Source organism: Neomonachus schauinslandi, chromosome 1 (genome assembly GCF_002201575.2).
Source record: "Neomonachus schauinslandi chromosome 1, ASM220157v2, whole genome shotgun sequence".
NCBI classification, from domain to species: domain Eukaryota; kingdom Metazoa; phylum Chordata; class Mammalia; order Carnivora; family Phocidae; genus Neomonachus; species Neomonachus schauinslandi.
The window spans coordinates 85,396,069-85,418,997 of record NC_058403.1 but is presented as its reverse complement, the minus strand read 5'-3'; the positions used below and the strand labels follow the sequence as shown (position 1 = coordinate 85,418,997).

The following is a 22,929-nucleotide window of genomic DNA, read 5'->3' as shown; positions in this document are numbered from 1 at the left end:
AAAAAATTAACCCACCTTACAAAGTTTGGGAAATGTATATAAAGCACCAAGTAGGGTGAAGACAGATGCCACAAGTGATTGCTTTGGGTACAATAAAAGGGTAGAGTTCTCTTTTCTCCCTTATTAGAAAGACCGTAAAGAAATACATCACAGAGGGTGCCTGGGTGGCTCAGGCGTTAAGTGTCTGCCTTCGGCTCAGGTCATGATCCCGGTCCTGGGATCGAGCCCCACATCGGGCTCCCTGCTCCACGGGAAGCCTGCTTCTCCCTCTCCTGCTCCCCTTGCTTGTGTTCTTGTTCTCACTGTCTCTCTCTCTCTGTAGAATAAATAAAATCTTTTAAAAAAAAAAAAGAAAAAGAAAAGAAATATATCACAGTCCTTCTGTCTGTCAAGTTATATGTCAAGCCCCTCCACCCCTTTGTCATCTTCCCTTCCCTTTCTCCCTTACACCTTCACTGCCTACCAACTGGGCAGACATAACAAGTGAGGCCTGGTGTGTGGCAGGAAGCTGCTTACAAGGTAGAGCTCAGGGTGAATACAGGTTGCGATATAAAAGATGCCTTATGCTTACCAGTGAATGTGAGAAGGAAGTAAGAACCTAACTTAAACCAAGCACTGGATATTATAGTATGTCTGACAGAAGTCACTGGAAACGTTTTCAAGTGGCAGGCAAAGTTTATTCATGTTTATATTGCAGTTGGCCTAAAGCTACTCTATTCAAAGGTGTAAACTTTAACAAACAGATTGTATGATAGATCTGGAAAAGATTCTTCAGGTTAAGGAGTCAACAGACGATCCCCTCTGATGACACCTTCCTCGTTCTTAGTATCCAGGCCTGTGTTTGTTCCCTCTCCCCTTTCTCTGTAGCGTGTGGACCGAGGAGTCTCAATGCACCTTGGTGAATGCGTCCATCACAGAAACATTTAATTGCTCCTTCAGCTGTGGTCCGGACTGCTGGAAACTCTCTCAGTACCCCTGCCTCCAGGTATACGTTAACCTGACTTCTTCCGGTGAAAAGCTCCTTCTCTACCACACTGAAGAGACCATGAAAATCAATCAGAAGGTAAGAGCGTGGCGCACACACACCACATTTCGGTCACCTCCCACAGAGCTCCCACGCTAAGCCCATCTCCCTCTGAAGTTCCTCTGTGCCAGCATTTCAAAGGAAAATACCACTGAGAAGCAGGCCCTGCCTCATCCCTTCACAGAACTATTTGACTCTTGCCTGGGAGACATTTATTTTCTGTGCATGTTGCAGACAAATCATTCCTCCATTTTGTGGTAGTGCAGATTTACCCTTTATTTTCATCTAGAAGAGTAAACATCCTATCATTTAAACACAAATAGACTGAGTCTTTCAAAGCAAATGTGCAGCTTAGTCCAAGTCATACAAGCCAGAAAAAAAAAAAAAAAAAACAGGTATTCATCATATATCTGAGAGCACTGGAGTAAAACAGTATTTTCCTTTCCCACAGTCATTGTCACTTTGTGCTGTGGCCATAGGGATGTAACTTAACCTCTCTGAGCTTCAACTTCCTTTTCTCTAACATCTTTGCAAGGTCATTTTGAGGATCAGGGCTGTGTATGTAAGGTATGGAGCAGACCACAGTGCCTGCACAGGGGGACCCTTCAATCCATGGTCATAGTGTGTGTGTTTGTGTTTCTTTCTTTTTATATATTATGTTCATAGAGGCTGAATTTTCCAGCACTGATATATTCAAATCTATGGGGTAGATGCTCAACAAATGTGTATTGTATGAAAGCTCTACATAACACTTGCATTTATAAGGTCTGGGATCACCAGTAAAGTGTCAACAGAACCCACCTGCTATTATCAATTTTAAGTTAAATATATTGAGCTTTGGATTTATGATAGCAATTTAGATATGCCAAGAGAACCTGATGCTACTCTCCAGTAGGACAGTTGGCCCTCATTACTAGGATACAACCCTCATGAACCCCACTCTTTCCTGTAAAAACTTATTTTCATCACAATTATCAGCACCTAAATGATACATATGTATGGGAAAAAATGCAGTGGTTTGTAAATTAGATGCTAGAACATAGGATTTGCTTTGTGATATATTGACACAAAGTAAGAAAATCCACCTTGCCTTTTGGTCACAGTAACTTTAAAAAATCCTTGCCGGTATCTCTGAGGACTGAACATAATGAATATTTCAGAGTCTGTCTTTTGAAAATGTCTGCTCTGATTTCCTTTGGTTTGTGGCAGCCACAAATAATACCAATCCTAACCCTGTTCTGCAAATATATAAAGCTTAGCTCTCCCACAAGTGTTTGTTTTTCAAGATCTTCCCTCAAGTCAGATCTTTAAATCAAAGCTGACCTGTAATGGTGAATGCCTATAAAACTCTCAGATCTCTGTGGAATTGGAAATTGGCCAAAGGTGAAGAGGCATCCAAAAGTAGGACAAATTTCCATTTCCTCATTTTGACATTTTATCACTACAGCCCTGTGAATGCATTATTTAGGCTATAAACAGGGAGTGAACCTACCATAGGAAGGCTCAGTTAAAAATTTAGGACCTGTATCTGTCTGCTGTCAGCATGATACTAGTTCATCGTTTGGTTTATTTGCCACATTACCTTGCTTTTAACCATGAATTATAACACACCTACTGAAACATGCAAGAAATGAAAGGGTGTGCAGCTCAAGCATTTATTATAGAGACCACCACGAAAGTAAAGAAGTAAAACATTTCCTGCACCACAAAAATATCCCTCATGCCCCCTCCCAGTAACTACAGGCTCTGTCCCATGCCAAAGATAACAACTGTCCTGACAATATGGCAATTACTTTTTTTTTGTATTTTTCTTCGTAGTGTCGTCCCCTAAGCATATATCCTTAAACATCATCTTTTAGTTTTGTCTGGTTTTTAAATATTATATAAATGGAATTACACAGAATATTTCCCTTTGTGTCTGGCTTCTTTCACATAACACTTAACGTTTGCTAGAGCCCTTCCACTTGGTGTTATCACATTCATTTTCATTACTGTATCATGTCCCATTGTATGAATGTGTCAATTTATTTATTCATTCTACTGTTGATGGACATTTTCAGTCATGTACATTTTGGGGCTACTGCAAATAATTGTGCCATGAATATTCTTGTATATGTCTCTTGATGTATAAGCATACACATTTCTGTCTGGTATAAACCTGGGAATGAAATATCTAGATCACAGGGTACACCTATCTGAGAAAGTTTAGTAGATAATACCAAACGGTTTTCCAAATTCCCACCAACCCTAAAGATAAGAGAGTTTTTATTGTTTCAAATCCTTACCAACACTTGGTATCACCTGTAATTTTAATTTTAGCTAATGTAGTGGTATCTCCTTGGGATTCTGATGACTAATGTTGCCAACTGCCTTTTCATTTATTTATTGGCCATTTGGATATCTCTTTTGTGCAATCTCTGTTCTAGTCCCTTGTCCATTTTTCTGTCAGATTGTTTCTTCTTCATATTCATTGTAGGAATTTTTATATCTAGTTATGAGCCTCTGTTGGTTATATGTGTTGCAAATATCTTCTCTCATTCTGTGGCCTTTTCACTCCCTTAATGATGTCTTTGAATGAAAGAACTTTCTAATTTTAATATAGTCAAATTTTGTCAATCTGTTTTTGCTGTTGTGGAGGTGGTGGTGGTTGTTTTGATGTTTGGGTTTGGGGAGGGAGCTTTTTTGTTGTTGATTTTTGGGGGTTTTTTTGTTTGGTTGGTTGGTTTTTGGTTTTGGGGTTTTTTGTTCGGTTGGTTGGTTGGTTTTTCTGGCATTTCGTTGTCCTGTTTAAAAAGTCTTTACCTGTCCTGAGTTCACAAAGTCGCTCTCCTAAATTATCTTCTAGAAACGTTATTATTTCTCCTTCCACATTTAGAGTACGATCTCCTTTCACATTTAGAGTACATTTAGAGTGGAACTGATTTTTATGCAGGAGTCTAGTTTCTGGGTTTCTTTTTTTTCTCTTGTGGACAGCCATTTGCCCACGTCCGCTTATGAAAAGACCACCCTTTCCTCACTAGATTATTTTTATAATCCCATTCCCCCTTTTTTTTTTTCTTGGAAGTTATCTGTTGTATTACCATTCTTTTAGGGTTTAGCCTAGAGATTACAACTTGCAATCTTGACTACTTAAGGACATTAAAACATCTTCACTCCTACTTATTATCTTCTCAACTTACATATTATTGCCATTTTATCCAATAGATACTCTAAGTTCATGCAGACATTATTACTTGAAGGATACATCTACTGAACATAAAATTCTAACTTAGCTGGTACTTTGTTTCTGCACCTCAGATACATTCCATTATCTTCCGGCAAGCTTTATTACTATTTAGAAATCGGCTCTCAGCTAATTGCTGCTTCTTCGAAGGTAATCTTGGTTTATTTTAAAGATCATTTGATTTGGTTTTCCATGGTTTAACTGTTATGTGGCAGAGTATACATTTATTTTTATTTGCCTACTTGGTGTTCCCAGGGCTTCCTTTGGTGTTCTTTGATGTTCTTCATCAATTTTGGAAAGTTCTCAGTCAGTATTTGGACAAATATGATCTCTGCTCCGATTCACTTCTGTTTCTCCTTTTTGCACTCCAACTGGCCCTATGCTGAGCTTTCTCTTTGTATCTCCTGTGTACTTACTCTCCCTCTTTTTAATTTCTCTGTGCTTCATTCTGCATTCTAACCTAGCTTCTAATTGTAATTCATTCCTCAGCTCTGACAAACCTACTTTTAACCCCCACCATTGCATTCTTAATTTCTCGTACTGTCTTTTTCATTTTGAGAATATCCATCGGAGTCTGTTTTGCCATTTCCGGTTTTCTGAAATAGCCTCATTTTTGTCTCTTAAGTCCTTCAACATAAAAAGTAAAATTACAGTTATTTTAAAGTTTATCTTGAGGACTTCAATATCCAAGGCTGCTATGTACCCATGCTGTTTGATTTTCTTCTCCTGTTCATTTTCATGTTTGTCTTGTAATGTCTGGTTATTTTTTATTAGGTATCATATTTGCAAAATCATTTATAAAAATAATTTTAAGCCTAGGATGAGGTCATCATGTCATCTTTTCCAAAAAGTACTCCCACTTGCTTCTGCCAGTTTCCTGAGTGTATGAGCCATATGTGATCACCTCATTCTGACTTCATAAACTTGAGATATACAAGTCTGAACTGAAGTCCCTTTGAGGATCTGTCTACTTCAGGTTGCCATTATTCCTAGGATGCAGTCCTTAGGGTCCCAACACAAAGTGAATGGGGGGTCATCAGGCTCCCTATCTGATAGGCCCTCAATGATGGTTCCTGCCCCCAGCTCTGCAAGGCTGTCCAAAATGCCATTCAGTTTTCTAAACTCTCAGCCCCCTTCTAGAATCAGCATATACTCCCAAGGAAAAGGTGGCATCAAAGGAGGCTCACCTTCCTGGCCCCACAGTTCTTCATACCTGGATAGCCGTCCTCTGTCTTTAATCAGAAATATATGTAGTAAGTCAATCAGAGAAAGACAATTATCATATGGATTCACTCATATGTGGAATATAAGAAACAAGGCAGAGGACCATAGGGAAAACTGAATGGGAAGTCATCAGAGAGGCAGACAAACCATGAGAGACTCTTAACTATAGGAAACAAACTGAGGGTTGTTAGAGGGGAGGTAACTGGGTGATGGGCATTAAGGAGAGCACATGATGCAATGAGTACAGGGTGTTATATACAACTGACAGACTGTTGAATGCTACATCTAAAACAAGGGATGTACTATAGGTTGGCTAATTGAATTTAAATTTTAAAAAATAAAAAATAAAAGAAAGAAATATATGTATTAAAAATATAGTTACTTCCACATCTGAAGGACATTAAAGCACAGTCTTCATGCAATATGAGGAATATTCAGGATATTCCTGAGGAAAACATAAAAATAATCTCTATGTGGATCCCTCCTTCCTGTTACCCTCCTCCCAGCTCACTAAAAATAACAGTCTTCCCCAGAGTTACCAAGAAATGGGCAGAGTTTTACTGAGATACATAAGGCATTACTGACCAAGTTTGATCTGAGAAAACAGGAGGCAAAAGAAACAGTCAAGCTGTCTGTATCTTTGTAGAAAAGATCCAAAAGAATTTTATTTTTAATTTTTCACACTCTCTCATATACTCTTTCTTTTTCAACCTTTAAACCCAGTGCCCAGCTCTTGTCGACATTACAACTGGAGCTGCTTAAGCTGATAAGCGGGCATGCTCTTGTAGAGCAATTGGCTGAGCGTTCCAGGGAGCTGCAAGTGGGCTCAAGGGCCCCTGCCTCTCAGGGCCGCAAGGATTATGATTCCTCCATCAGAGGAATCATAAACAGTGGCTGAGAATTAATTCACTATGGTTGTTAAATTCTTCAATGCTGATCTCCCTTGGGAGTTTAAAACCTATTCTGCCTACCAGGGATTCTCAAAACATGACTATCTGGTCTGAGAGTGGATTTAAAATTAAGTTTGGTATAAGACAAGAAAATATATCCATTAAAGGGGTTCTGAACGCAATTCCAATGTGTGTGGGGCAGGAAGAGGGGGTGTTTCTCACACCATCAAGCTGGGTGTCCTACAATTCAACTCAAATCTGATACTATCTACCCAGAGATAGCATTACACTGTACATGTTAAGAGCTCTGTCCCACAAGACTACCCCCACCTGGAGTTCAGATGCCAGGCTCATCAGAGCTTATCAGAGTTCCAGCAGCCCCCTCCTTAAACTCTATTAATTTGCTAGAGTCGCTCACAGACTCAGAGACACATTTTGCTTATTAGAGTCCCAGCTTATTTTAAAATGGTACAACTCAGGAACAGCCAGATGGAAGAGCCATATAGGGCTAAATACAGGGAGGAGCACAGAGCCCCCTCCAAGCATGCCACTCTCTCCAGGTCTCCCCGCGCTCTCCAACCTGGAAGCTCTCCTAACCCTGTTCTATCAGTCTTTAATGGAGGCTACATTATATAGGCATGAGTGATTAAACCATTAGCCATTGGCAAGCGATTCAATCTCCATCCCTTCTCCCAGGAGGTCAGGGGATTAAGACTGAGAGTTCTAACCCTCTAATCACATGGGGGGTTCTCCTGGTAGCCAGCCCCATCCTTAAGTGTCATCCCAAAGTAACCTTATTAACCTAACAAAAGACACCTTTATAGCTCTTATCACTTAGGAAATTTCAAGGGTTTTAGGACCTCTGTTCCAGAAACAGGGACAAAGAACAAATATCACATCCATTCTTTGGTATGCGGGATAGTACCATATTCTATTCTATTCTATTCTATTCTATTCTATTCTATTCTATTCTATTCTATTTTATAGATAATTGTCATGGGGAAGATAGCTATTTTTGGTGGAGAATAAGTTCTATAAATTAGCCAAGTATTTGCAACTCCAAACTCTCCACCGTCCCTCTCTTCGTCACCCATTCTGGAAGCCTTCTGGGTTTCCTAAATGCAGAGAATATGCATATCTAGACCAGGGTTTCTCAACCTTGGCACTACCAATATCTTGGTGGGATAATTCTTTGTTGTTCTATGAGGGTGGGTTCTGCCCTGTACAATGTAGGATATCTAACGGCATCCCTGGCCTCTACCCACTAGATGTCTAGCATCATCCTCCCTCCAACTGTGACAACTAAAAATGTCTCCAGACAGTGGCAGAACCACTGCTCTAGATTTCATTTAGCTTTGAGTTTGGATGTTGTGAGATCCCAAAATCCTAAGCAAAGCTTGGAAGCGCTTAATTCCTCTGCATTGCATTGATAGGGTAAGGGTTAAAGGAAAGAAATGGAAGGAAGTTGAAAATCTAGGTAAGAAATAAAAGGATCAAACATTTATCAAGTGTCTTCTATATACTGTGTCCCCAGCACTCGGGTAAAAACTTTATAAAAATCATCTCATTTAATCCTGACTAAAACCACACTCCTAAAATAATAGTCAAATTTTGTCAAGAGTTTACAATGTGCCAGGCATTGTATCATATTAAATATTTTACATTAACTCACTTATTTAATTACAGTAGCAATCCCACATATTAGGTACCACTATTATCTCCACTTTTTGCAATAATGTAGCTAAGCTCAGAAAATGAAATAATTTTCCCAAAGTCACACATTCACTAACTAATTAGGTCTGAATAAAAATCTAAGTCTCTTCATCTCATCCTGCTATCTCTTAAAGAGAAAAACATTAGAGCATCCTCTTGAAAAGATGAAAAATCTAATTCTATGAAATATTTATCCTTGGATGGCATATTTTAGTGAACAGGTGAGAATCCATGCCATTCCATCATATCCCAAGAGCTGCTTAGGATCAAAAGGCCATTGCACAAGGAATAGAATTATCTGTGATCCATAGGGAAGGCAGGGATGTGTATTCAGCACGAGTTTACACAGAATAGATACTAAACAGATAGAAGTGCACCCTTAAAGGGGAAGGGGGTGGGGGGAAACATGCCCGAAAATGTGATATATGAAATTCCCATAATTAGCATTTTAAATTGAAGGGTATCTATTAGACATTTGCTGAAACTACCTATGGGCCAGAGATTCGGAAATACTTTTATGATTGACAAAGTTTAGTCATTGCTCCCAAAACTAAATTCTGGGACAGCCCAGGGCACCTTTGTGCGGAAATGAAAGGAAGAGTGTGCCCCAAAGAAGCCTGCACTAAGCATCAAGAAGAAACGCATGGAGAAGGAATCTGCTCCTTTCCAATTGCCGAGAAAGAGGACCATGGCAAAGGGCAAGGTCAGAAGAGGTATGTGACTTACTTTAGGCCTAATTGCATACATCATGACCCGGGAGTGATTGGCCTCCATGGTTTAGCCATCTGGGTATTAAGTAATCTCAAGGCTCCAGGTGGCTTTTATTTAGTTAGTAGATTTCCTAGGTCCTTTTAAATTCTTCTCTACTCTAAATCAAGCAGAAATGTCGTAACAAAGGTGAAAGCTCTGGGAAACACAGAAAAGGAACACGTCTCTTGGGAGGGATCTGTGTCTCAATACTGAAATAAATGTTTGTGCATAGCAGAGTGTGAATTCTGTTTTCCTCTCCCAAACATTTCAGAGTTCCACTTGCCAAAGTCAAACAGACACTAGAAGTGCAAACTAAACAAATCTAAACCAAATTTTGTGGGATTCGCTGTTCTAGAAGTGATGATAAGAAACAAGAAGTCTCAAAAGGGAAAGAAAGGAACATCTGAATTTACTCTCTCACCTCTTCTGCCCATTACTGATACCCAAAAAAAAACAACTCGAAAGTTCAAAATACACGTGGGGACCAGAGTAACCCAAGGCTTCCAGCTGCTGATCTCTACACTAGAAAGATGTCCATCTGACTTTAGAACCAAGAATATGTCTGTTTCACGTGAGCAATTTTTTTGTTTTTACCCCATGGTCATGGTGGGCTTAGGATGCTCGGGCTACTAACAAGTTCTGAGCCCACCTCTGCGAAGGGTATATCTTTACTCAAAACCTTTTTAGCTTCATTCCTGGTCCCATTGTGTCACCCTATCCTTGTTTTGTAATATCTTCCTGTTTCTTTCTAATGACCTATCTTGTATTGTTTCTGCTTTTGATGGCTCTGTCTAGTATGCTACCTGACACATTAGAGACAATCAACATTGATTAGATTTCATTAAATTTCTAACCCCTCTCTGAAAATAAACCCCTTCTCTTTTTATAAAAGAACAAGTGAAAAATAAACCCTTCCCTTGAGATGATGCTGAGAATTGATAGTTCATTTTCTACCATCATAAAAAAAAAAAAAAAGGCTGACCTATGAGGTTATTCAGCCAAACCATCCCCATTCCCCTGCCCCCACTTCTCCACACATCTTTTATTTTTAGGGTGAAGGCCTGTCACTATTTGCTTCACATGTGCAGCAAAGCATGTCTAAGCAAAGCCCAACAGGTAGTTTCTCAAAACTTCTGTCCATCATCAGAATAAAAATAACTCTATTGATGTGTAAGATTCTGGAAATTAGACTAAGAAAAGTTTCAGTCACTTTTTCAAAGAATTGTAGAAAAGATACAGTTGCTGGACCTTCATTGCCCTGGAGGGGAACAAAAGAAGTTGCCACGAGCTGGGTTTCTTCAGCTGGGAGAGGAAAGGTCATACCTGTGGGCGAGCTCTATGGGTTTTAATACTAAGGAGAATTTAAGGGATTTGGGAAAGCAATAAGGTTTATTAACAAAACTCTGGATTAAGAAGAGAGATGTGAAACTAAATCTTCCATTGAATGGCTGCCTCAGAGGTTTGCAAGGTTTCTATTTCCATATGTTAAAGCACAAAAGAAAGAATAACCCAAGGCCATGGGAAAAAAATATGTATATATTAACATACTTTGATTAGTACTTAAGTGTCTTGTGTATATAAAATGATTACTCTTATGTTCCTTTATGTTATATATCACTAAGAATCTAAAAGTTAAATCTTTCCTATCCCACACCTCCCACCAAAAAAAGTATGATCTAAAATGCTGGGATTTTTATCTTTTCAGTCTACATTACATTTTCCAAGTAAGCATAGATAGTAAAGTTTCCATTTGTTTAAATGCATTCTGTGTATTCTAAATCAATCACATAAAATTATCCACCAAGCATGTGATAAAATCATGAGATCATTAAATCTTCACCCCAAATTCATACCAGCCTCAAGAACATACACATGGCTATAGTTTGAGCCATAGAGAAAGAAACCTAGAATCCTAGTACAGGATTCAGCAAAATGTCAAATCTCCTGGGACACAAAAGCTAGGAACATAAGATAAGAGCCATTGAACAGGACTGCCCCTGTGAACACCACATAACTAATAATTTCGCCCTCCTTAGAGGTTTCAGAGTTTAATATGTGGCACTTGGTCAAAGGCTTTAGAAGATCATATGGACAATGTGAGACTCCAGTAAGAAAATATGTAGGTGAAAATTTATTGAGGCTTTATGCATAGTCATCATTTAATCTTCACACAAACCCTGTCTGGAAGTCTCTGTTAACCCCTTTATGTAGATAAAGAAGTTGATTCTGAGGAGCAAAGTAAATTGCCTACAGAAACGTAGTAACCAGATCTAGATAACACAACTTGGGCTCATTATACTATCTCATGCATTAGTAATGACAAGAGAAGGACCCATCAATAATAAAAGTAAATGAATGATTGACATATGGAAGAGTCAGTCCGATCATGTATGGAACGTGCCTTATCTGGCCATTCCAAATACACACATTTGAGACCCTGAAGGCTTGAAACTTTAATAAGCAGCATTAAACCTGTACTGCAACCTTGATAGATGGTCTCAAAAGTACCTTATATCTCATTTTACTTGGAAGAATCTTATTTAGTGACAGAATTATTGTCATTTGACTGACAAACATTTCTTTAAAAAAAAAAAAAATTTAAAAGCCAGACCAATTCACAAGAGCATAAGAAAAGAAAAAACTCCATTTTTAATGGAATGCCATTTTTATTGAGATCACTTCAATAACTTAGTCCTGTTAGCCATGGGAACTACTACTATAAACTGTCTTGGCACAAAAATATACAGAAGTCTGAGCATTTGTAATCTAAATTGGTTCTGTTCAAATTCAACCACAAATGGCTTATCTGTGATTTTTTTTTAATGCTTTGCTTCAGGTAACATTTTTAAAAACTGTAAAGACATGAGGCAGCTTTGAAGAAGGAAAAAAATGATCAAGGTAGATATCTCCATCCTGCCTTAAACCCTTTTGATTCAAAGACATCCAACTGGTAGAAAATTTGTTTCATGGAGTCATAGGCTAATTTTATACTAGGTTGTAACTCACTGAGAAATTCTGCTTTTTTGGAAATAATTTCAGACCCTTAATGTCGTGCTAGCACCAGCTCTCTGCTGTACTCATATTTATGAGTGTACTCACATTTCTTCTTAGCTGATTAAATTTGAAGGTGTCAACCAGCCCTGCTATGAGAACATTACTTTAAGCCTGGTTTACCATAAATACCAGCATGCTCAACCTCCATTCTTAACTAAATAAGAATCTTCCTGCTGTTTAGAGTCAAAGAATCCAATGATTACAGCATTATAAACAAAGCTAGGTTCCTGCGTGCCCAGTAATAAAGTGAGAGAAAAGAGTAATCCAAACATACTCCATTAGCAAAACTCATTCCATTTCTTTTATATTTTCTACCTGTGAAATCTATAGATCTTCCAGGATCCTACCCCCAAAGCTTCCATCAATGTACCTCAAAGTTCAACATTAGCCCACCTCATTTGTGTCTCTACATACAGTTGTGGGAGCTGTGCACTGCACAACCTTGGGGGTACCAGTCACATGGTAAAAGTCATAGATGTGAATATTTGTAAGCATGACTTATAAATTGGTAACAGCAGTAAAAAAAGTAGGTTTTTTTTCATAAAATCAGTGTATTATGACAATTTTCAACAGAAAATAATAGTGTTCTAAAGAGGGGGCATAGTTTTCTAATTTACACCAAAACATTATATAGATTAGCTGTGATCTTGTCACAAACCAATTCAGGTAAATCAGTTAAATTAACCATTTGATAATGTGTGTAATTATAGGCACGGATTTTTTTTTTTTTTCCTGTTAGGAGGCAATTATAAAGAGAGGTAAGAGTTAGTTTAGGACTCACACATCTCCCTGAAAAGTGACTTAAATCACTTTCTTCCTAACTTTTTCAAAAAATCAGTTTTGTCACTGCCCATTTACAGACCAAGGGAAAAGGGTCATAGAGATTTCATATACTTAAAGACTGCTTTTTAAATTAGGAAAAAAGTGTGTTCAAAAGTATATGCATTTTTCCCTCCCTTCCCCTATGAAACCAGAGAGGGAGACAAACCATAAGAGACTCCTAATCTCAGGAAACAAACTGAGGGTTGCTGGAGTGGAGGGGGGTAGGAGGGATGGGATGGCTGGGTGATGGACATTGGGGAGGGTATGTGCTATGGGGAGCACTCGGAATTGTGTAAGATTGATGAATCACAGACCTGTACCCCTAAAACAAATATGTAAATAAATAAATAAATAAAAATTGTAAAAAGTATATGCAATAAATAATAAAAACTCAAAATTCTTTACTTCCTTCTGTAGCTAGAAAAGAGAGGGCAGGGAAAGGAGAAAGGATAGGAAGAAGGAACAGAGGGGAAAATATAGTGAGGTGAGGAGTCAGGGCAGGGCAAGGAAGGAAATGAGATACAAAGAAAGAAATCCAAGGACATAAGTATGTAGGAAGAAAGGAGAGACATGTAGAAAAGCTATAACAAGAAAGATAAGAGAGGGAAAAGATCAAAGAAAAGATAGTGTAAATTTTCAGATGAATGATGGTTGAAAAGTAAATTCATTTGGTTCTGTTTTATTTTTCCTTGGTTTATGGAAAAAGTTACTTTGCCACACTAACTGGGCACCAACAATTCATCACAGCTCTTTAACTATTCAGTATTTCTGTACTTTCCAGGATTCTTTTTCAGAAACTCACTGGAGGTATAGCTATTTCCTTCACTACAGTAGCAAGGTGACCAAGCTGCCTTGGCTGAATAAATTAAGCCAAGCCAAAAAGAGAAAAACAAACTACTTTCCCTGAGAGACCTGGTAGCTTCTGATATTACAGGGACTGCTGTGGATAGATAAAAGACAGAAAGATTGACACTCTGATTCCATGTTAAAGTAGGTTCAATAGGGAATAATTAAAACTCACCATGCTCAGCTATGGTAAAAAGAATCCACTGGAGTCATCCAATTCTAATCAACAATTAAACTATACATGAGTGAACTATTTAGGTACATCTGGGTCAGACAGCTACAAACATTGTTTTTATTACTATGTGAGGTCTTGGGGTTTCTGGAGACACTGGTTTGAATATGAAAAGAATAACCATCATGGTTATTTCACAGATCATTAAGTTGACCTCAATATCCCATCTCCTCCTAGTATCAGATATGCACAAAGAAAGTATCTTCTGGTGACAGTTTATCTCGTTTTCCACAGTGCTCCTATATACCTAAGTGTGGAAAAAGTTTTGAAGAATCCATGTCCCTGGTGAATGTCGTCATGGAAAACTTCAGGAAGTATCAACACTTCTCCTGCTATTCTGACCCAGAAGGAAACCAGAAGAGTGTCATCCTAACCAAACTCTACAGTTCCAACGTGCTGTTCCATTCACTGTTCTGGCCAACTTGCATGATGGCTGGGGGCGTGGTGATCGTTGCCATGGTGAAACTCACACAGTACCTCTCCCTGCTCTGTGAGAGGATCCAACGGATCAATAGATAAAAGCAAAATGGATGAGATCATTTTCTTTAAAGCTCAAATACTGTTTTCTTTCATTCTTCACCAAAGAACCTTAAGTTTGTAATGTGCAGTCTGTTATGAGTTCCTCAGTATATTCTTATACATAGAGCAATAATGCAAAAGCTGTCCTATATGCAAACATGATGTCTTTATTATTCAGGAGAAGAAATAACTGTTTTGTGTTGGTTGGTTGTTTTCATAAGCTTGTTTTGATGCTGGAACTAGTACTTCCTTGTCTCGTTCCACCAAAATCGGGCTCAGTTATTCATTTGCCAAGCTTTGTGGAGGAATGTAGACAATATCAAAGTGATAAAGTCTGTGTTCTCAATTGTCTGATCTCTTGAAGACATTTCTGCAATATTTTTCATCATTCATTGTTTACTAAAGCTGCAGCCAAAAATATTCTTTCTTTTCTTACTCAAAACTGAGCCCTGTAAGCAAGTAAAGGGACCAGATTTCCTAACTAAAGGATGTCAAGCATTTTCCTTATATTTCTACCATATCACTGTAAAGAAGGGGGGAAATCCAGACAGTTATTTCTCTTTTATTATTTTCTATTCATAACTTCAGATTTTTTAACTGATTTCCAAAAAATAAGCTGTTTTCATTATCCAATTCTATAATCTCTTCCTGTGATTTAAATAGAAAATGAACAGAACCCTTTTCCATTTAAGACCCTGCTACTGTGTGAGGAGATAACACTTAACAAAGAGTTTCATTACCTGTGAATTGACTGAACGTTGAGTAAATTTACCATTGTCAACCAGGGAAGTCTATGTCACTAAGATATTTATGTGAAAATCTTTATTCTATTTCAATTGAGCTGTTAGATGGTAAAATTAAGATCCTACTTGCTGGTCAAGACTGGTGGACTGATTTCAATGGATAAATCTATTGTGGCAAATTAACATATTGGAATGTTACTCTTTGGGAACTTATTTTTAAATTAATGAGTGTGTGTAGTCTCTCTTTCTGACAAGTGTTCCCCATTGGGATTTTAAATCTGTGTGCACAGAATATTTGTCTCCTCTACATGTTTTATTTTTCTATTTACAATTCTCTTTTTTGTTGCTAGATTTTATACCCAGAGTAGACCTTTTTCCTAACACACACTTAAAATGAATAACAGATCTAAAGGAAGACTTTGTTCACATTGCCCTTTACTTATTGTGTTGGATGCGGGGGTGGGGAGGTGGGTGCAGAATGAGGGATTGGTTTTAAACAAAAACATTCCATCTTTTATTTAACATCAATATCAAAACGAGAAGACAAACATCTATCTTTCTCATCTATATTTAAGTACCCTTTTATAACATAGTATCAAAGTTTTCTAGATATTGGGAAATTTTACAAAACGTATTTGTGGAATGCATGGTGATACTAATCTGATGAAGTGGAAAGTTTCCTGCAATACTGTAATTCATAGTTTGAGTTTCCATAAGCACTTAAATCCTTAGGGTGCAATTGGGGCTTCAAATGTGTAATTAAAATTTTAAAAAACAAAATCCATTACATCAGCAAGATTTGAATACCTCTTGCATTCTAAGCTGACAAGCCCACGGTAGTCCAAAAATGTAGGATTCACTATCATTAAAGGTATTTAAAGAGATTATAAAGAAAGTTCCTTTAACACACAAACACACACAACTTTCAAACAATATTAGGAATATTGCTTGAAAATATGATGGAAAACTCGATTCCTACCCTACCTGAAAAACATAATTCTGAAGATGATAGGAAAATCTTTGTGACTATGGAGCTGAAAATTTATAATCTTTAATGTTCCTTGAGCTTCCCTTCAAGTAATCCAAGGATGAATTATTTTTTTTTCAGACTTGTAATTAAAAATTCCCAACTGATGTTTCAGATAAGATTTAAGAAATCTCAAAATAATTACACCAAAAAAACATTAACATTAATTCAGTGTCTTTCTGAATTCCCATAAAAAACAGCCCTTTAAGTAATTTAAATGTACACACAATTAAATGCTCATTATTAAAGACAAATAAACTGTGATTAATAATAATGTTTTAAATACATTGCATATGTTAAATAATTTAATCTTTATTATAACCCTATTGGAGGAAGCACTATTATTTTCCCATTCTATAGAGGAGAATGTTGAAGCCTAGAGATGTTAAGTAACTTCCCCAAGGTTACACAGAAACTAAGATGGCAGAGAGCTGAGAAAATACCCAATTTGTAGCTGCTCCATTATAATAACCATTTCCATGGCTTTGGGGTATTTTAGATAAGACCGAGGAAGGCTAAGGTTTAGAAAGAATTATAGGGGTGAGGGGTAAAGAAGAAAGACCACTGAACTAGAAGTCAAAGATGTCATTCAAGACATGGCGACTAGGTGACTTCTGCTTCTTGATTAGTCTCTAGACTTCTTTGACTGTAGGATTAGAATGTGAGGCCAGCTGACCACTGAGTTCCCTTTTAACACTAGCATTTCATCCTAGGTGTGTGGAAAGAATGAATACCATTCCCCAACCTGCATAGCACAGATCTGATCCTCAAATAGAATCTACTAGTATTAATCCATGGATTAAAAAGCAGCCTCCCCGCTAATATTCCCCAAAAGCCACATGCCCCTTCTTTAGGGCCCAAACTTTATTTACACCTGTCAGAAGCAGAACTCTGAGCCTTCACATTACTCAACAAAGATGATATCCCCCACAGAGTATCTGTGCTTCCAAATCACTTTCATTATCCAATTGGCATATCCCATCTAAAACTTTATGGATTTCAAATTCCCTGAGTTACAATTATATTAAAACCCGGAAAATGATAAATACACCAATGATTGCTTGCAAATAGCCATAATAAAAAATATGATTCTATAGAAAGCTGACTGATCGTAATGACGATGTAGGCAACCATAAAATACCTCTTATGTAGGCCATGTGACATTTAGGGTTCCAGCATGTTACTCTTCTCATTGCTGTAAATGACCAAAAGAGTGATCATGCCTGGCATTTATATAACAAATGTTATTTTCAATATGTCAAACCATAAACATCTTATCACATTTCAGTGGGCGAAACATCTTGACACTATAATCATTCCATTGACATTAACAGAGAGATCTGTAGGACAACAAAATAATATGAGCAATTGATTCCAGTGAGTTAAAACAATAATTTTAATACAGTGATATGTCATTCACAGGCATAATTAAATTTCCTCCCCTGCCTTGCCAAAATCCTGAAATGAACACTGTTCAAGCAAGTAAGGGAATTTTTGTCCTGGTGGGGAAGAGGAGGTGATTACAGTTTGGATATTGTTCCTTCTCTTCCCAACTTCTACTTCTTTCCCTTTCCCTTTGTAAAACATTCAGTAAGAATGATCTCAGAGTTCTGCAGGAACCATTCCAATGTATGTACCACTTGGGAAGTTTGACTCAAGGAAAAAAGCTTCAGGACTCTTCTGAAAAACCTGTCAGGGTGACGTGCACAACAGAACTGAGCACACAACTTTTAAGCTGCATCTGTTCCACCCTTCCATATTTGCAGCAACTGTAAGGAATAATACAAAGTATATGACACTACTTCTCTCCTAAGAATGAGTTTGTAGTCCACTAGACAGGTCAAGACAACACACATGAAGAAAAAAATAGAGAACAATTAGGTCTCTAATCCACACCCAGTGAGTATAATATCTACAGAGGGTCAATACGAGGCTTACCTGGGATGTATATGTAAAATGTCTAGCACTGTATATAGCCTATAATACATGCTTACAACTGGTAATTATTACTACTAATAGCAAAATGTAGAAGTAGTATTAATAGTATTAGTATAACTACTAGTAGTATATAGTCTCTTAGAGCTAGAATAGAATAGCTCTAAAATGTCGTTTTTGCCCAGAATCTACACCAATGCGTAAATCCCTTCTACAACATCCTTAGCAGGATAATCTAGTGATAGGGACAGTTACTACTTGAATCCTGCCAGTGATGGGATAGGTTACCAGTTAATAAGACAATGCCAGAAAGTTTTCCTGATATCAGGCTAAAATCTGCCTCCCTATAATATCTACCCACTAAATTCACACAAAATCAGATCAGTACTCCTGTGTCACTAACTTATTCTATTAGTGCTATTTTATTTAAAAATGGAGGAGGGAATGGGGAAAGAGCAACTTCATTTTTTAGAATATAAAATCATGGAAAATCACACATTCAGCCAGGGTTATGACATAAATGAAAATTTATAAATGACATCAACTTTAAAAGGTTAATAATAACCTATTAGAACCTAAACATTCATGAATGAATTAAATTGATGAACTAGCTTAACCCTCTGATGCCCATGTGAATTTTAATCCTGTACCACCTCTCAAGCATGAATGGTAACACTGTCTGAAGTTCTACATTATGTTCTTATTCAACTCTGTAACACCAGACTAACTTGTCTAAGTAACCAGATTACTTAGGAGCATAGATATGTTCCTAACAGAAAGTTGCAACAATTATGCCACGAGTTTGTCTTGGCTAAGGTACCATTCTCCAGTGCAAGGCCAAGGAACTGGAAGGAAATGTCAATCTGTGAACTCCAGTAGTGACTCTTTGAATTAAGTGCTTCATTTAGGTAGGAAGAGAAGTTGTTTTCTCAATATAATCCCTTAACTAGAGCTTCCAGAACTGTTCTTTAGTCTGGTTCTTCCAGAACAAATATAATCCCCAAGCCTTTGCAAGCTGTAATATGACTTGTTACCAACATAGTGTAAGATCAGGACATGGAGAAGGCTCAAGATCCTCTACACAATCTCACCCCCTATTGGCACCTATTAGCAGTACCAGAAATTGCTTTGGGTAGAAATCACAACCTCTCTTCATAAAAATCTCCTCTCTCTCGCTGTCTTTCTCTCTGTTTCTGTCTCTGTGTGTGTGTGTCTCTCAATCTGTCACACTCTCTCTGTGTGTCTCTATCTCTGTCACTCTCTCTCAGCTGTTTTTTCTGTTGGTTTGTATTCTTAATCTTCATACACCAGCAAAGATGGCCCCATGTGCACAAAAATCCCTTGTGTCTATAATTACAGAAGGAGAATAACCCAGCATTTCTCTCAATCCTCAAAAATGCCAACTCTCTCTGTATCACCTGTCATGACAGAGGCAGGGCATGTAATTTGCAGCCCCATTGAGTGGGAGCCAAGTAATTCTCCAAAGGAAAATGGGCGTGTGTTAAAGAAGAGAAGAAGGGGTGCTGGGCAAGCAAAAACAACAGATGTCCACTACCTACAGCTTGGATAGACTCTTACCAAGTGCTTCTACCAACAGAGATTTTGGCTGAAGGAGAAAAATTACTGCAGATATAAGAAGAAAAACTCATGGGACTAAGAGGGAAAAGGAGAGAAAGAACTAGTGCTCAGAATTTACTTTGCAATTTTTCTATGAGTTCTTAATAAAGTTTAAAAGAAAAAGAAATTTCTGATTTTCATTCAATGAGAGACGTGGGGATATTTTGGTTTCAGCAAAGGACAAGAGGTTCCCTTAGAAACAACTGATATTGCAAGAAGAGGAAAGAGTTGATGGGAAATAAACTAATTTAAAAGAAGGGAGAGGATCATAAACCACAGGAAAAGGAGAGTGGGAATTAGAAAATCTAATTAAAGAAACTATTGCTACTCCCTCAGATATTAGAATTTCTCCATGCTTTTCTTAAGGGCCTTGTTCTTTGGGCTGATAAATACCTACCTGGATTAGCACAGAGTCAGTTGCCCCATTTTCTTCTGATTTGGGAGTAAATTCATTTAAGGAGCACATGAAGAGACGAAGGCCTGGATTCTTTCTACCCACTAACACTTTCACACATCATAACATTTAAGAAAATGATTCCTAACCAAAAAAAAAAAAAAAAAGGAGGAGGGGGAAGAAAAAATTATTCCTTCTTGGACCATGCAATGAGAGATCTTGTCACAGAGACATCAACAGGAAGCATTACTCACCACCTGCAACCTGACCTACCATCTGCAAAGCCATGGTGTCTTCAACATCTAGACATCCATATAATACCCTCAACTTAGGTCTGTCCAAATGCATTAGCCTCTCCAGCTGGACAGTCACCAAAGCTCAGCCCTTTTATTCGCTGCATTAAAAATCCAGCGGTTTGTGAGGCAGCTGCAAACCCCGACACTTAGCTCCTTCTGGTGGCACGCAAACACAACAGCCATCCCTGCATCATCCTTGACAGGACTGCAGTATCATTCTGGAACAATTAACAGTGTTTGTATCTAACCGGAAGTACCCAGCTGCTGTAGCTAACATCTAGCGATCCTGGGAAGAAAGTACGGGGTTCAGACTGGGGGACTCATACTGCATATAAAATATATCCCTTCCCTTCAACGGTTGTGGCAAATACAGAATTCGGTGCCAATGCTACACTTAGGCCCATTTCTAGAAAGTCAGAATCAGCTGAGAAGTTTCAGCTTTCCCAGAGAAAGGGAGTGCTTTCAATGCAGCTCAGGCATCTGTCAACAGAAATCTTAGGAGCCAGGTCAAGCCCAGCCAGGACAGGCCACTTGCCACAAACTGGTTTTGAGCTAACACCATCAAAGAGGCTTTTCCAATTCTCAGTTTCTTTAAAAATGCCACACTGTCTGGCTGAATAAACAACTCTTTAAATGCTAACCACCTTCAAGTTAGCCCGGCAAACACCCAAGACTGTTCAGGAGATTCTACTTGGTATGGTTGAAAAGCCACATGCCCAAGTTATCCAGTAGTGGAAATCAGCAACTGTCTCTGCTTTATTTTTTATTTTTTTTTTTAAAGATTTTATTTATTTATTTGAGAGAGAGAATGAGAGAGAGAGCACATGAGAGGGGGGAGGGTCAGAGGGAGAAGCAGACCCCCTGCTGAGCAAGGAGCCTGATATGGGACTCGATCCCAGGACTCCAAGATCATGACCTGAGCCGAAGGCAGTCGCTTAACCAACTGAGCCACCCAGGCACCCCTGTCTCTGCTTTAAAGAATGAGGCATTTTAATAGTTGAGTAGCCTCAGAGACTGTGAGGATTTACCATCAAAAAAAAAAAAAAAATGCAGAACCGGAACAAAGGGGCCCTTCAGAAGACCAGTTAAAGGCAGCAGTTTACTTTACCGTGGGTATCAGTGTAGCCTGTGATCCCCAAAGAGCACCCATTGGGAAAACTACACGCCACCTTCCTGTGGTCATTCCCCCCATTTCCACTCTTATTCAGTTCTGTGTATGTAAAGCAATAAGTTGAGCCCAGCCCAACGCGGGCACCAGCAGGCATCTCAGGCCTGCTAGAAGGAGGAAGTTTTCATTCAACTGACTATAGGCCAGCCTGCTGTTCGGCCTTTAACTTAGAAAGATGTGTATCCCAAGAACAGCTGCTGTCCATGACTTGGATCATGGAGTGAACTGGCCCTTCTAGGCTCCCTCCCATCTTCACCCCCACACCCCCTACACTTCAGCCATCTAATCAGTGGCCATCCCCAGTCTTCCAAATTCGTTCTCACCTCTGGGCCTTGGTGATTACCGTTCCCTCTGCCTGAGACTCCCTTCACTAATCTCCCTTCTATCCACCTGGCTAACTTATGCTCATCCTCTAAGATTTAGCTCAAACTTCATCTGTACCAGTTGGCTGTTCCTGAGCTCCCCAGGCCCAGGCCAGGTGCCTGCCTTCTCTGCTTCCGCTTCCATAACACCCCACTGCACCCCTCTATAAAGACACTTATTACCCACATTTTTGTCTGGTGCTGCTATAAGATTCCAGAAGGCATGGATTTATTTTATTCATTTCTGTTTTATTTTGTTATATTCTTATCATCCAGTCCAATACAATTCCTGGCCCAGAGAAGGGGCTCAATAAATGTTACTTATATCAATAAATGAATAATAGAATTATTAATAAAAAGTAGGCAAATTAAGTTGATTTCTCTGTATAGGAAGATCTTCCCAAATGACAAAATGCCTGAAAAGCAACCATTAGAGATCTGTTCCTTTTACTGTAGATTCCAGTGGCCTAGCAGGAAAACTGCGGATGACCCCAGGCAATGCTGTCTTTCTCTGCCAATAAGTCCTGGGCACCCTCAGAACCATCCATGACACCAGAAACCTAAGAGTAGGCCTACAGGGAAACATAGAAGGTAAATTCTGATGGGAGACAGCTAGAGTCTTAAATTTGTAGGCCTAAATAATGCCCAAGAAGGGGAAGGTAGTGTAAACAAGTGATTAGCACACAGGACTTGGCATCATTCAGACCTGAGTTTGAATCTTGGTTCTGCCACTCACCAGCTGTGAGACTTGGGGAAATATACTTAACTCACTCATGCATCAGTTTCTTCATCTGGAAAATGGGAATAATAATAATCTAAATCATAAGATCAAATCAGATATGAGATATATGAGATTACATATTAAAATGCTGAGCAAAATGTCTAGCCCATAATAAATGTAAAATTGAAGAGAAAAATTACCCAGAGCAGGCCCAAGCCAGCAGGCCCCAGAAGATGGAAAGTTACTAGCTCAGTTGGTAGGAAGCGATAACCAGAAGTCCCGCTGGGAACAAGAGATAACCAGCCCTTTCTGCTTCTGTAAACAGGCTTCCCACCACAAGCTTCCGAACCACGGCTGTTCCCGCCTAAA

General features: G+C 38.5%; 1 protein-coding gene across 1 annotated transcript in view; it reads left to right on the top strand.

Annotated features, from left to right (window-relative positions):
- Positions 1 to 14,297, top strand: part of KCNMB2 (potassium calcium-activated channel subfamily M regulatory beta subunit 2) — a 31,683-nt gene extending 17,386 nt beyond the window's left edge. The window contains exons 3-4 of the mRNA XM_021692599.1: positions 868 to 1,063; positions 14,013 to 14,297. Of these exons, the coding sequence (XP_021548274.1) occupies positions 868 to 1,063; positions 14,013 to 14,297 (481 nt within the window). The remainder of the gene's footprint in view (positions 1 to 867; positions 1,064 to 14,012) is intronic.
- Positions 14,298 to 22,929: the final 8,632 nt, after the last annotated feature.